Source organism: Bombina bombina, chromosome 5 (assembly GCF_027579735.1).
Source record: "Bombina bombina isolate aBomBom1 chromosome 5, aBomBom1.pri, whole genome shotgun sequence".
Classification (NCBI taxonomy): Eukaryota; Metazoa; Chordata; class Amphibia; order Anura; family Bombinatoridae; genus Bombina; species Bombina bombina.
In genome coordinates, this window is record NC_069503.1 from 274724096 (window position 1) to 274739659 (window position 15564).

General features: G+C 37.8%; 1 protein-coding gene across 1 annotated transcript in view; it reads right to left on the reverse strand.

Moving 5' to 3' along the window:
- Window positions 1-15564, reverse strand: part of NMT2 (N-myristoyltransferase 2) — a 257520-nt gene that overhangs the window by 101679 nt on the left and 140277 nt on the right. The window contains exon 3 of the mRNA XM_053714009.1: window positions 14261-14405. Coding sequence (XP_053569984.1) covers window positions 14261-14405 — 145 coding nt within the window. The remainder of the gene's footprint in view (window positions 1-14260; window positions 14406-15564) is intronic.

A 15564-nucleotide genomic window follows, 5' to 3' on the forward strand; every position in this document is an offset into this window, starting at 1 on the left:
ACAAACACTGCACAAATGTAAAAATAGCCTTGGTCCTTCAGGGAAAGAAATTGAAAAATGGCCTTGGTCCTTAAGGGGTTAAACAATTGTATTTTTAACCATTGTTATTAAATGATGTTGCACCAAGTCACTGCAAGCATTGTTTAACGAATATTTCAACTTAACAAGTTGTCCACTAGTTTACTCACTCACTCATCTAGACCCAACCGCTGTTAAGCAGGCGCTTTTGGCCACACTACCAATGCCGCCATATAGTGCTCCAGAAATGGGCCCTGCTTTTTAACAAAAGAACCAATTAACAATTGATAAAAGAAGTAAAATTAGAAAGTTGTTTAAAATCACAAGCTCTATCGGAATCATGAAAGAACATTTCTGGGTTTCATATCGTTTTCAAGATAAATAACAGTGAAAATTGAAATAGTTAATAATTTTTGCAATATACTTGTAGCAAAATATGCATTTAATAAAAACATAAATTAAACTGGGAACAGTAGAAGAAGCATAGGGTGAAAAAGGTGCCAGAAGAATAAAAATAACCGACGCCCTCAGAAAAATTACGGGCGGGAGCTGTGGACTTTTTCTCTGAAGAAATTATCAGGTAAGCATAATTTATGTTTTTCTTCATAAACGGAAAGAGTCCACAGCTGCATTCATTACTTTTGGGAAAACAATACCCAAGCTATAGAGGACACTGAATGCTAAAATGGGAGGGTACAAAAGGCGGCCCATTCGGAGGGCACCAGGCCTAAAACCCTTACACCAGACACCCCAGCTTTGTCCGAAGCTGAGAAAAAAATTGAAAAAGGAAAAAGCCAGAGGACACAGATCCACAGATAGACCGTAAGCCTTGCTAGAGACCGCAGGAACTAGACTCGACTGAGTCAACAGCCTCCAAGAGACACCATCAACCGCCAGTCGGTCTCCAAACAACAAACCTCTTACTAGAGAAAGGGATCAAACAGCCGTATGCTCCAAAAAGGAGAAAGACACGGAGACGACATCCATAAAGGATTAAAGAGAACCCTAAATAGGGTGAAACAAAAACCTTAAATAGGGCCCAAACAAGCCTCAAAGAATGCAGAGCAAAAGACCCTGAGGCCAAGCCAACCGAGACCCAACCGGTCTCGTAGAAAAAGGGGGGCAATGCTCAACCCTAGTTGCTCAAAATCCATGGGATCAAGACCTAAAGATTGAAAAAGAGAAGAGGATCTTCCCTTATGAAAGTGCATCCGCACCCTAGAAGGTAACTGAAGACAAAAACCCCAGAAACCAATAAGGACAGCTCAGACTATCCAAGTATTAAAAAAAAACGTAAACCTTGTGCAGCAACTCAGATAGGGAATCCCCTGATGGCAACCCCCGAGAGTCAGAACGCTGCATGCTGCTGTCATTCGAAGATGAATCTAGAAATTTGAATATATGCAAGCAAGTGGAAACAGATGTTAGGGACAAATCCTAACCAACAGCTTTCTAGGCATCCAGCTAACACCGCCAGTCCTTTCCACAAAATCCTAAAACCCTACTCCAAGCCCCCCAGGGAATGGAAGAAAATTACCCACCCCAACAGAGCTCAGGTGTGCTAGCACACATTCAAGGTGCAAAAAAAAAAGGCTGCTCTGGGGTTAACTGCCTGGGTTGCTGGGAACTTTGCAGCTGTCTGTCAGTGTTCAGGACTGTAGAGTTTGCTGTGGTTTAGGATGTGTACCCAGTCTAGTCTGAGAGTGCGGTCCATTCCTGTGTTTTGTATTTACATAGGGGAGGTTACAAAAGCCTGTGTCACCCTGGGAGGTTCCCAGTTGGTTTGTTTGAAAATATGCATTGTGTGGGTGCTGGTTTAGGGTCCCAGGAAGGGGGAGACCTTGTCGTGGTCCTGGGCTTGATCCTTTGGCACCAAATGTAACTGACTTCCCCCAGTTTTTCTTTTAAACATTGCTGTGAATCTGCTGGCGAGTGCCGGGTCATAAGTTTACATACCCTGGCAGAATTTATGATTTCTTGGCCGTGTTTTAGAGAATATGAATGATAACACAAAAACCTTTCTTTCACTCATGGTTAGTGTTTGGCTGAAGGCATTTATTATCAATCAACTGTGTTTACTCTTTATAAATCATAATGACAACAGAAACTACCCAAATGACCCTGATCAAAAGTTTACATACCCTGGTGATTTTGGACTGATAACATGCACACAAGTTGACACAAAGGGGTTTGAATGGCTATTAAAGGTAACCATCTTCACCTGTGATCTGTTTTCTTGTAATTAGTGTGTGTGTATAAAAGGTCAATGAGTTTCTGGACAGACCCTTGCATCTTTCATCCAGTGCTGCACTGACGATTCTGGATTCTGAGTCATGGGGAAAGCAAAAGAATTGTCAAAGGATCTGCAGGAAAAGGTAGTTGAACTGTATAAAACAGGAAAGGGATATAAAAAGATATCCAAGGAATTGAGAATGCAACTCAGCAGTGTTTAAACTCTAATAAAGAAGTGGAAAATGAGGGGTTCTGTTGAAACCAAACCACGGTCAGGTAGACCAACTAAAATTTCAGCCACAACTGCCAGGAAAATTGTTTGGGATGCAAAGACAAACCCACAAATAACTTAAGGTGAAATACAGGACATGTGGTGTGGCTGTTTCAAGATGCACAATAAAGAGGCACTTGAAGAAAGATGGGCTGCATGGTCGAGTCGCCAGAAGAAAGCCATTACTACGCAAATGCCACAAAGTATCCCGCTTACAATACACCAAACAGCACAGAGACAAGCCTCAAACCTTAATTTGGAGTGATGAGACCAAAATTTAGCTTTTTGGCCACAACCATAAACGCTACATTTGGAGAGGAGTCAACAAGGCCTATGATGAAAGGTACACTATTCCTACTGTGAAACACGGAGGTGGATCGCTGATGTTTTGGGGATGTGTGAGCTACAAAAGGCACAGGAAATGTGGTCAGAATTGATGGCAAGATGAATGCAGTATGTTGTCAAACAGAACGTCTCATTTTCCACTTCTTGATTAGAGTTTGAACACTGCTGATTTGCATTCTCAATTCCTTGGATATCTTTTTATATCCCTTTCCTGTTTTATACAGTTCAACTACCTTTTTCCCACAGATCCTTTGACAATTCCTTTTCTTTCCCCATGACTCAGAATCCAGAAACGTCAGTGCAGCGGATGAAAGATGCAAGGGTCTGTCAGGGGTCCAGAAACTCATTGACCTTTTATACACACACACTAATTACAAGCAAACAGATCACAGGTGAGGATGGTTACCTTTAATAGCCATTCAAACCCCTTTGTGTCAACTTGTGTGCATGTTATCAGGCCAAAATCACCAGGGTATGTAAACTTTTGATTAGGGTCATTTGGATAGTTTGTTGTCATTATGATTTAAAAAGAGTAAACACAATTGATTGATAATAAATGACTTCAGCCGAACACTAACCATGAGTGAAAGAAAAGTTTTTGTGTAAATTCTGCCAGGGTATGTAAACTTATGAGCACAACTGTGTGTGTATATATACATATATTGTGAATTGTTGATTCTGAAAGCCGGGATGGCCAGAGACGCCAAGGGGAGAACAATCCTTTATTCATTGGAGTCAGAGATAAAAGTGGATCTTATGTACGGTTGATAATTTAATGATTGCACTTTGTCCCTTTAAAGTATCTAATTTGTTAGAGCTCTAATTAATTCATTAAAGCTTTATAGCACAAATTATTGTTTTTATGTATTTAACCCCTGTATGCCAGGTTTACTTCTGTGTGGTTCCTGAGCTGGACATAGCTGGGGATTTATAACTACATGCACATGCTGCTCCCGATTGGCTCATCACTTGCATCCTGCTTAGCAAGGGTTAAACACACAACAGTGGGAGTTTAATAACTCCAATGAATAAAGGCATTTTAATATTACACTAGAATGCCTCTTTAAACTGTAAGAATTGGGATCAACTTGATTAACAACCAATTAATGTGTTCTTCTTGCAGAGCATTATGGTTATGTCTTTTGAATTTGTAGTAATTTCTTCTTGTTAAAGGGACACTCAATCAAAATTAAACTTTCATTATTCAGATAGAGCATGCTATTTTAAACAAATTTCCTATTTACTTCCATTAACTAAATGTGCACAATCTTTTTATATTCAAACTTTTTGAGTCACCAGCTCCTACTGAGCATGTGCAAGAATAAGTGTGTATGCATTTGTGAATGGCTGATGGGTGGCTGTCACATGATACGTGTATGCATTTTTGATTGGCTGATGGCTGTCACATGGTACAGGGGGGGGTGGAAAAAGACATAACTTTTAAAATTGTCAGAAAAAAATCTACTACTCATTTGAAGTTCAGATTAAGTGCTATTGCATTGTCTTGTTATCTTGCATTTGTTGATTATGCAAATCTACTGTTTTGACTGGTCCTTTAAGACTCTCCTTGTATCTAATCATTTTATTGGCCTTGCTATTATTTGCTAAGACAATAAAAGGTGAAACTGATTAAATTGTCCCTGACAAATGAGGGTTTGCTGCTGATTGGTACCTGCACACATTTGTCTCTTTTGATTGGCTAACAAGATGTGTTCAGCTTGATGCCAGTAGTACAGTGCTGTTCCTTGAGCAACGGATAACAAGAGAATGAAGCAAATTTGATAATAGAAGTAAGTTGGAAAGTTGTTTGAAATTGTATTGTTCTATCCAAATCATTAAATAAACTTTTGGGGTTTCCTGTCCCTTTAATAGACATTGCTATTTTTATTTGCTCTATGTAGAATTTTATAGTAATGCACAGTATCACACCTGAGGCTCACAATGGAATGATTACAGGACAATAACAAAAATAGATCAGTACTGATCTTCACAAACAGTCACATGACACAGATTAGCATACACAGCCTCACACAGATACAACTGAAGAATTCATGTTTGGTATATTGCAATAATATTTAAAAGGATATGGTAGTCAAATGCAATAGCATTTAGTCTGAACTTCAAATGAATAGATTTTTTTTTCTGACAATTTTAAGATATGTCTATTTCCAACCCCCTTGTACCTTGTGACAGCCATCAACCAATCACAAATGCATACCCGTACCATGTGACAGCCATCAACCAATCACAAATGCATATATACGCTTTTTCTGTGAATTCTTGCACATGCTCAGTAGGAGCTGATGATTCAAAAAGTTTAAATATAAAAAGACTGCAATTTTTTTTAATGGAAGTAAATTGTAAAGTTGTTTAAAATTGCATGCTCTATCTGAATAATGAAAGTTTAATTTTGACTTGAGTGTCCCTTTAAACCATATTTTCCCTATCAGCCAATAATCAATAGATACCCAGGTGTCAGTAACATTTCCTGTTAGTTTCACTTATTACTTATACTTATTTCAACAGTATTTGCTAAAAAAAGGGATATAAAACCCCAAACAAATATTTTGTGATTCAGACAGATTTTTTAAAAACTTTCACATTTACTTCTATTATCAAATTTACTTTGTTGCCCTGATATTCTGTGTTGAAGAGATACCTGGATAGGCATCTGGAGCACTACCTGGCATGAAATAGTGGTCTTGCAAATAGATAACATTCTTGCAAAACTGCTGCCATATAGTGTTTAAGAACATTTACACTTAGCGCCTGTTAACTGCGGACCCTTAAGCTTTTGGATGGATGACACCTAGCTGTTAAACGGTAGTGTTCTGATCATTAGAAAACTTTCAAAATTCAAACACCACTATCTCTTTGACTCAAAGTAAACAGAAGTAAGTGTCACATATTGTGCACTCTTGGTAACATTTGCAGCATATGCTGGAGAGATTTCCACCTCTGATTTGCAACACTGTTACAAGGAATACATTCATATATCTTTACCTCTGATTTGCAACATTGTTACAAGGAATACATTCATATATCTTTACCTCTGATTTGCAACATTGTTACAAGGAATACATTCATATATCTTTACCTCTGATTTGCAACATTGTTACAAGGAATACATTCATATATCTTTACCTCTGATTTGCAACATTGTTACAAGGAATACATTCATATATCTTTACCTCTGATTTGCAACATTGTTACAAGGAATACATTCATATATCTTTACCTCTGATTTGCAACATTGTTACAAGGAATACATTCATATATCTTTACCTCTGATTTGCAACATTGTTACAAGGAATACATTCATATTTCTTTACCTCTGATTTGCAACATTGTTACAAGGAATACATTCATATATCTTTACCTCTGATTTGCAACATTGTTACAAGGAATACATTCATATATCTTTACCTCTGATTTGCAACATTGTTACAAGGAATACATTCATATATCTTTACCTCTGATTTGCAACACTGTTACAAGGAATACATTCATATATCTTTACCTCTGATTTGCAACATTGTTACAAGGAATACATTCATATATCTTTACCTCTGATTTGCAACATTGTTACAAGGAATACATTCATATATCTTTACCTCTGATTTGCAACACTGTTACAAGGAATACATTCATATATCTTTACCTCTGATTTGCAACATTGTTACAAGGAATACATTCATATATCTTTACCTCTGATTTGAAACATTGTTACAAGGAATACATTCATATATCTTTACCTCTGATTTGCAACATTGTTACAAGGAATACATTCATATATATTTACCTCTGATTTGCAACATTGTTACAAGGAATACATTCATATATCTTTACCTCTGATTTGCAACATTGTTACAAGGAATACATTCATATATCTTTACCTCTGATTTGCAACATTGTTACAAGGAATACATTCATATATCTTTACCTCTGATTTGCAACATTGTTACAAGGAATACATTCATATATCTTTACCTCTGATTTGCAACACTGTTACAAGGAATACATTCATATATCTTTACCTCTGATTTGCAACATTGTTACAAGGAATACATTCATATATCTTTACCTCTGATTTGAAACATTGTTACAAGGAATACATTCATATATCTTTACCTCTGATTTGCAACATTGTTACAAGGAATACATTCATATATCTTTACCTCTGATTTGCAACATTGTTACAAGGAATACATTCATATATCTTTACCTCTGATTTGCAACATTGTTACAAGGAATACATTCATATATCTTTACCTCTGATTTGAAACATTGTTACAAGGAATACATTCATATATCTTTACCTCTGATTTGCAACATTGTTACAAGGAATACATTCATATATCTTTACCTCTGAAAGACAGCCAGGAAAGACATATTTATATTCACCATTGTTTATTTTTATCCACGATTGTATATTCAAACTGTATTTTTATATGTAATTTTTATATATATTTGTTAATTGCATGGATCCATGTATGTATTTTAACCCCTTAACGACACGAGTCGTACAGGGTACGTCGCACACAACCTGGTCTTTAAAGACCAGCGACGTACCCTGTACGACTTTGGGGATTAAAGCGGCTGGAAGCGATCCTGATCGCTTCCAGCCGCTTTACGGTTATTGCAGTGATGCCTCAATATCGAGGCATCCTGCAATAACATTTTCCCCCCATCCGATGCAGAGAGAGCCACTCTGTGGCTCTATCTGCACCGGCATCGATGGCCGCAATCGTTGGTGGGTGGGAGCTGACCGTGGGAGGTGGGTGTTCGGCCATCGATGAAAGACTGAAGAGTGAGGGGGCGGGATCGGGGGCGCGCACGTGCATGGGGAGGGAGCGGGTGGGATCCGCTACACTACAGAAAAAGCATTTGATATATGTGGCAGTAAGGGGGGATAAAATCCCTAACAAAAGTAAATCTAAGCGATCTGGGAGCGGGTGGGGGGAAGCTACACTACAGAAAAAAGGGGAAAAAAAAATAATAATTTTATTTGTAAACTGGGTACTGGCAGACAGCTGCCAGTACCCAAGATGGCTCCCAGTAAGGTAGAGGTGAAGGGTTAGAGAGCTGTTTGGGGGGGGGGGGGATCAGGGAGGTTGGGGGCTAAGGAGGGATCCTACACAGCTGCATATGTAAATATGCTATACAATTTTTTATTAAATTTTAAATATACCTTTAATTTTAGTACTGACAGACTTTCTGCCAGTACTTAAGATGGCGGGGACAATTGTGGGATGGGGAAGGGAAGAGAGTTGTTTGGGAGGGATCCTGGGATATGATGTGTCAGGTGGGAGGCTGATCTCTACGCTAAAGCTAAAATTAACCCTGCAAGCTCCCTACAAGCAACCTAATTAACCCCTGCACTGCGCAGCGGCATTTAGCGGCCTTATAATTACCAAAAAGCAACGCCAAAGCCATATATGTCTGCTATTTCTGAACAAAGGGGATCCCAGAGAAGCATTTACAATAATTTATGCCATACTTGCAAAAGTTGTTTGTAAATAATTTCAGTGAGAAACCTAAAATTGTGAAAAAATTTACGTTTTTTTTTTTATTTGATCATATTTAGCGGTGAAATGGTAGCATGAAATATACCAAGATGGGCCTAGATCAATACTTGGGGTTGTCTACTACACTACACTAAAGCTAAAAATAACCCTAGATGCTCCCTAATTAACCCCATTCACTGCTGGGCATAATACACGTGTGATGCGCAGTGGCATTTAGCGGCCTTCTAATTACCAAAAAGCAAAGCCAAAGCCATATATGTCTGCTATTTATGAACAAAGGGGATCCCACAGAAGCATTTACAACCATTTGTGCCATAATTGCACAACTTGTTTGTAAATAATTTCAGTGAGAAACCTAAAGTTTGTGAAAATATTTGGGAAAAAGTGAACAATTTTTTTTATTTGATTGCATTTAGTGGTGAAATAGTGGCATGAAATATACCAAAATGGGCCTAGATCAATACTTTGGGATGTCTTCTAAACAAAAAATATATACATGTCAAGGGTTAATCAGGGATTCCTGACAGATATCAGTGTTCCAATGTAACTAGCGCTAATTCTGGAAAAAAGTGGTTTGGAAATAGCAAAGTGCTACTTATATTTATTGACCTATAACTTGCAAAAAAAGCAAAGAACATGTAAACATTGGGTATTTCTAAACTCAGGACAAAATTTAGAAACTATTTAGCATGGGTGTTTTTTGGTGATTGTAGATGTGTAACAGATTGTGGGGGTCAAAGTTAGAAAAAGTGTGTTTTTTTCCTAATATTTTATCATTTTTTTATAGTAAATTATAAGATATGATGAAAATAATGGTATCTTTAGAAAGTCCATTTAATGGCGAGAAAAACGGTATATAATATGTGTGGGTACAGTAAATGAGTAAGAGGGAAATTACAGCTAAACACAAACACTGCACAAATGTAAAAATAGCCTTGGTCCTTCAGGGAAAGAAATTGAAAAATGGCCTTGGTCCTTAAGGGGTTAAACAATTGTATTTTTAACCATTGTTATTAAATGATGTTGCACCAAGTCACTGCAAGCATTGTTTAACGAATATTTCAACTTAACAAGTTGTCCACTAGTTTACTCACTCACTCATCTAGACCCAACCGCTGTTAAGCAGGCGCTTTTGGCCACACTACCAATGCCGCCATATAGTGCTCCAGAAATGGGCCCTGCTTTTTAACAAAAGAACCAATTAACAATTGATAAAAGAAGTAAAATTAGAAAGTTGTTTAAAATCACAAGCTCTATCGGAATCATGAAAGAACATTTCTGGGTTTCATATCGTTTTCAAGATAAATAACAGTGAAAATTGAAATAGTTAATAATTTTTGCAATATACTTGTAGCAAAATATGCATTTAATAAAAACATAAATTAAACTGGGAACAGTAGAAGAAGCATAGGGTGAAAAAGGTGCCAGAAGAATAAAAATAACCGACGCCCTCAGAAAAATTACGGGCGGGAGCTGTGGACTTTTTCTCTGAAGAAATTATCAGGTAAGCATAATTTATGTTTTTCTTCATAAACGGAAAGAGTCCACAGCTGCATTCATTACTTTTGGGAAAACAATACCCAAGCTATAGAGGACACTGAATGCTAAAATGGGAGGGTACAAAAGGCGGCCCATTCGGAGGGCACCAGGCCTAAAACCCTTACACCAGACACCCCAGCTTTGTCCGAAGCTGAGAAAAAAATTGAAAAAGGAAAAAGCCAGAGGACACAGATCCACAGATAGACCGTAAGCCTTGCTAGAGACCGCAGGAACTAGACTCGACTGAGTCAACAGCCTCCAAGAGACACCATCAACCGCCAGTCGGTCTCCAAACAACAAACCTCTTACTAGAGAAAGGGATCAAACAGCCGTATGCTCCAAAAAGGAGAAAGACACGGAGACGACATCCATAAAGGATTAAAGAGAACCCTAAATAGGGTGAAACAAAAACCTTAAATAGGGCCGAAACAAGCCTCAAAGAATGCAGAGCAAAAGACCCTGAGGCCAAGCCAACCGAGACCCAACCGGTCTCGTAGAAAAAGGGGGGCAATGCTCAACCCTAGTTGCTCAAAATCCATGGGATCAAGACCTAAAGATTGAAAAAGAGAAGAGGATCTTCCCTTATGAAAGTGCATCCGCACCCTAGAAGGTAACTGAAGACAAAAACCCCAGAAACCAATAAGGACAGCTCAGACTATCCAAGTATTAAAAAAAAACGTAAACCTTGTGCAGCAACTCAGATAGGGAATCCCCTGATGGCAACCCCCGAGAGTCAGAACGCTGCATGCTGCTGTCATTCGAAGATGAATCTAGAAATTTGAATATATGCAAGCAAGTGGAAACAGATGTTAGGGACAAATCCTAACCAACAGCTTTCTAGGCATCCAGCTAACACCGCCAGTCCTTTCCACAAAATCCTAAAACCCTACTCCAAGCCCCCCAGGGAATGGAAGAAAATTACCCACCCCAACAGAGCTCAGGTGTGCTAGCACACATTCAAGGTGCAAAAAAAAAAGGCTGCTCTGGGGTTAACTGCCTGGGTTGCTGGGAACTTTGCAGCTGTCTGTCAGTGTTCAGGACTGTAGAGTTTGCTGTGGTTTAGGATGTGTACCCAGTCTAGTCTGAGAGTGCGGTCCATTCCTGTGTTTTGTATTTACATAGGGGAGGTTACAAAAGCCTGTGTCACCCTGGGAGGTTCCCAGTTGGTTTGTTTGAAAATATGCATTGTGTGGGTGCTGGTTTAGGGTCCCAGGAAGGGGGAGACCTTGTCGTGGTCCTGGGCTTGATCCTTTGGCACCAAATGTAACTGACTTCCCCCAGTTTTTCTTTTAAACATTGCTGTGAATCTGCTGGCGAGTGCCGGGTCATAAGTTTACATACCCTGGCAGAATTTATGATTTCTTGGCCGTGTTTTAGAGAATATGAATGATAACACAAAAACCTTTCTTTCACTCATGGTTAGTGTTTGGCTGAAGGCATTTATTATCAATCAACTGTGTTTACTCTTTATAAATCATAATGACAACAGAAACTACCCAAATGACCCTGATCAAAAGTTTACATACCCTGGTGATTTTGGACTGATAACATGCACACAAGTTGACACAAAGGGGTTTGAATGGCTATTAAAGGTAACCATCTTCACCTGTGATCTGTTTTCTTGTAATTAGTGTGTGTGTATAAAAGGTCAATGAGTTTCTGGACAGACCCTTGCATCTTTCATCCAGTGCTGCACTGACGATTCTGGATTCTGAGTCATGGGGAAAGCAAAAGAATTGTCAAAGGATCTGCAGGAAAAGGTAGTTGAACTGTATAAAACAGGAAAGGGATATAAAAAGATATCCAAGGAATTGAGAATGCAACTCAGCAGTGTTTAAACTCTAATAAAGAAGTGGAAAATGAGGGGTTCTGTTGAAACCAAACCACGGTCAGGTAGACCAACTAAAATTTCAGCCACAACTGCCAGGAAAATTGTTTGGGATGCAAAGACAAACCCACAAATAACTTAAGGTGAAATACAGGACATGTGGTGTGGCTGTTTCAAGATGCACAATAAAGAGGCACTTGAAGAAAGATGGGCTGCATGGTCGAGTCGCCAGAAGAAAGCCATTACTACGCAAATGCCACAAAGTATCCCGCTTACAATACACCAAACAGCACAGAGACAAGCCTCAAACCTTAATTTGGAGTGATGAGACCAAAATTTAGCTTTTTGGCCACAACCATAAACGCTACATTTGGAGAGGAGTCAACAAGGCCTATGATGAAAGGTACACTATTCCTACTGTGAAACACGGAGGTGGATCGCTGATGTTTTGGGGATGTGTGAGCTACAAAAGGCACAGGAAATGTGGTCAGAATTGATGGCAAGATGAATGCAGTATGTTGTCAAACAGAACGTCTCATTTTCCACTTCTTGATTAGAGTTTGAACACTGCTGATTTGCATTCTCAATTCCTTGGATATCTTTTTATATCCCTTTCCTGTTTTATACAGTTCAACTACCTTTTTCCCACAGATCCTTTGACAATTCCTTTTCTTTCCCCATGACTCAGAATCCAGAAACGTCAGTGCAGCGGATGAAAGATGCAAGGGTCTGTCAGGGGTCCAGAAACTCATTGACCTTTTATACACACACACTAATTACAAGCAAACAGATCACAGGTGAGGATGGTTACCTTTAATAGCCATTCAAACCCCTTTGTGTCAACTTGTGTGCATGTTATCAGGCCAAAATCACCAGGGTATGTAAACTTTTGATTAGGGTCATTTGGATAGTTTGTTGTCATTATGATTTAAAAAGAGTAAACACAATTGATTGATAATAAATGACTTCAGCCGAACACTAACCATGAGTGAAAGAAAAGTTTTTGTGTAAATTCTGCCAGGGTATGTAAACTTATGAGCACAACTGTGTGTGTATATATACATATATTGTGAATTGTTGATTCTGAAAGCCGGGATGGCCAGAGACGCCAAGGGGAGAACAATCCTTTATTCATTGGAGTCAGAGATAAAAGTGGATCTTATGTACGGTTGATAATTTAATGATTGCACTTTGTCCCTTTAAAGTATCTAATTTGTTAGAGCTCTAATTAATTCATTAAAGCTTTATAGCACAAATTATTGTTTTTATGTATTTAACCCCTGTATGCCAGGTTTACTTCTGTGTGGTTCCTGAGCTGGACATAGCTGGGGATTTATAACTACATGCACATGCTGCTCCCGATTGGCTCATCACTTGCATCCTGCTTAGCAAGGGTTAAACACACAACAGTGGGAGTTTAATAACTCCAATGAATAAAGGCATTTTAATATTACACTAGAATGCCTCTTTAAACTGTAAGAATTGGGATCAACTTGATTAACAACCAATTAATGTGTTCTTCTTGCAGAGCATTATGGTTATGTCTTTTGAATTTGTAGTAATTTCTTCTTGTTAAAGGGACACTCAATCAAAATTAAACTTTCATTATTCAGATAGAGCATGCTATTTTAAACAAATTTCCTATTTACTTCCATTAACTAAATGTGCACAATCTTTTTATATTCAAACTTTTTGAGTCACCAGCTCCTACTGAGCATGTGCAAGAATAAGTGTGTATGCATTTGTGAATGGCTGATGGGTGGCTGTCACATGATACGTGTATGCATTTTTGATTGGCTGATGGCTGTCACATGGTACAGGGGGGGGTGGAAAAAGACATAACTTTTAAAATTGTCAGAAAAAAATCTACTACTCATTTGAAGTTCAGATTAAGTGCTATTGCATTGTCTTGTTATCTTGCATTTGTTGATTATGCAAATCTACTGTTTTGACTGGTCCTTTAAGACTCTCCTTGTATCTAATCATTTTATTGGCCTTGCTATTATTTGCTAAGACAATAAAAGGTGAAACTGATTAAATTGTCCCTGACAAATGAGGGTTCACCTTCCATCTAAGGAAGCTGAGGGTCTAACTTAATGATAAGAATTTGGAGAGTATGGAGCTGCATATGGCCCAGCGTATCTACATGTGACAAAATAATCCACTAATTAATCTTTTTTACATACAGAAAATTATATTGATTTCTATAGAAAGACCAGCAAATGTGGTAAGGTTATATCTGGCAAATTATTTCAAGGACATCTGGAATATGCATGAGGCTAATCGGGGAACGGGTTACAGGTGATGGGCCTATGGGTTCTAATATGTCACAGTAATTGTATTTTTCTTTACATTACAATTAATCAAATAGAACCACTTTTTCAGACTAATTTGCAATATATGTTCTAGTAAAAAAGAAGTAAATCTGGGCCTAATACACAGGTACATATTCTGAAGGTTTGTGGGACTTGGGTAACCTCTCATTTAGCGCCAACTTACTAAGTTTGGGTACAGGCTGTGTATCCCAAAACTGGTATTTACGTTTGCTTGCCTCATCAAGGTTCTTCGCAGGTCCCTGGCAGGCCGAAAGCAGCTCCATAGCTCTCTGAATATCTTGCAGCTTTTGCATTGGAATGGCTGGATTCTGCAAAGACAACAAAGTCATTATAAGCAGAATAGTCGACCTGAGCCATGTCAGAGATTATTATCTAACGTTTAAAATCCAGGAAATTCCAAACTTAAATCTCATGCAGAGAGATATTTTTGTGTAATCTTTGACATCACACATAGCAATGACATCACTAATGTAATCAGTTCATAGATAGTACCATTGTAATGTTATATACAGTGTAAAATAAAAATTAAACAAAAAAACAATATATGACAATGTTTCTTAACTCCAGTCCTCAACAGGCCAGATTTTCATTATATCATAAACTAGAGCACAGGTGGAATAATCAGCTGATGGGTAAGAGCAAGTTAGTAGCCATAGTTACTGACCAGATGATTACTTCACCTATGCTCTAGTTAAGATATCATGAAAACCTGGCCTTTTAGGGTTATTTGACTTCCTTTTCATATCCATCATAGATGTAAAAAACTTGCATAAACATATTTCTTTATTTCAGTATTATGAATATACAAATACATTTTACATTAAAGGGATAGGAAAGTGAAAATTAAACTTGCATGATTCACATAGAGCAGGTAATTTTAAGACACTTTTAAATTCACTTCTATTTTCAAATGTGCTTCGTTCTCTTGGTATCCCTTGTTGAAAAAGAATACGCACATATCCTACACTAGTGGGAGCTAGATGCTGAGGCCCATAACAAATTTGTCTGTTGTGAATGGCTAACTGGATCCATCAGCAAAGGATAGCAAGAGAATGAAGCACATTTGATAATAGAAGTAAATTGGAACGTTTTTTTAAAATTGTATGTTCTATCCAAATCATGAGAGAACATTTTGAGGATTTCTGTTGCTTTAATAGGCCTAGACATGTATCAATTCAAATAGTAATAACATGAACTGCAATACATATAAAACACAACTTATTCACTCATAATAAAAGAATGAAATACTGTAAATGTACAACTTTATACAAGCACTAAATTACTTTTTATAATTTAAACATATTTTGAAGGCAGATTCTGTAAATCCATTTAGTAGAAACAAATAATAATGGTTTATGTTATACATAGAAAACTCATTAAAATTAAAAATATTTTTATAAAAAATATTTATTCTCATTTGTTTTCTTAGTTAAGAATATACAAGGCATAATGTTGCTTCAAATCAAT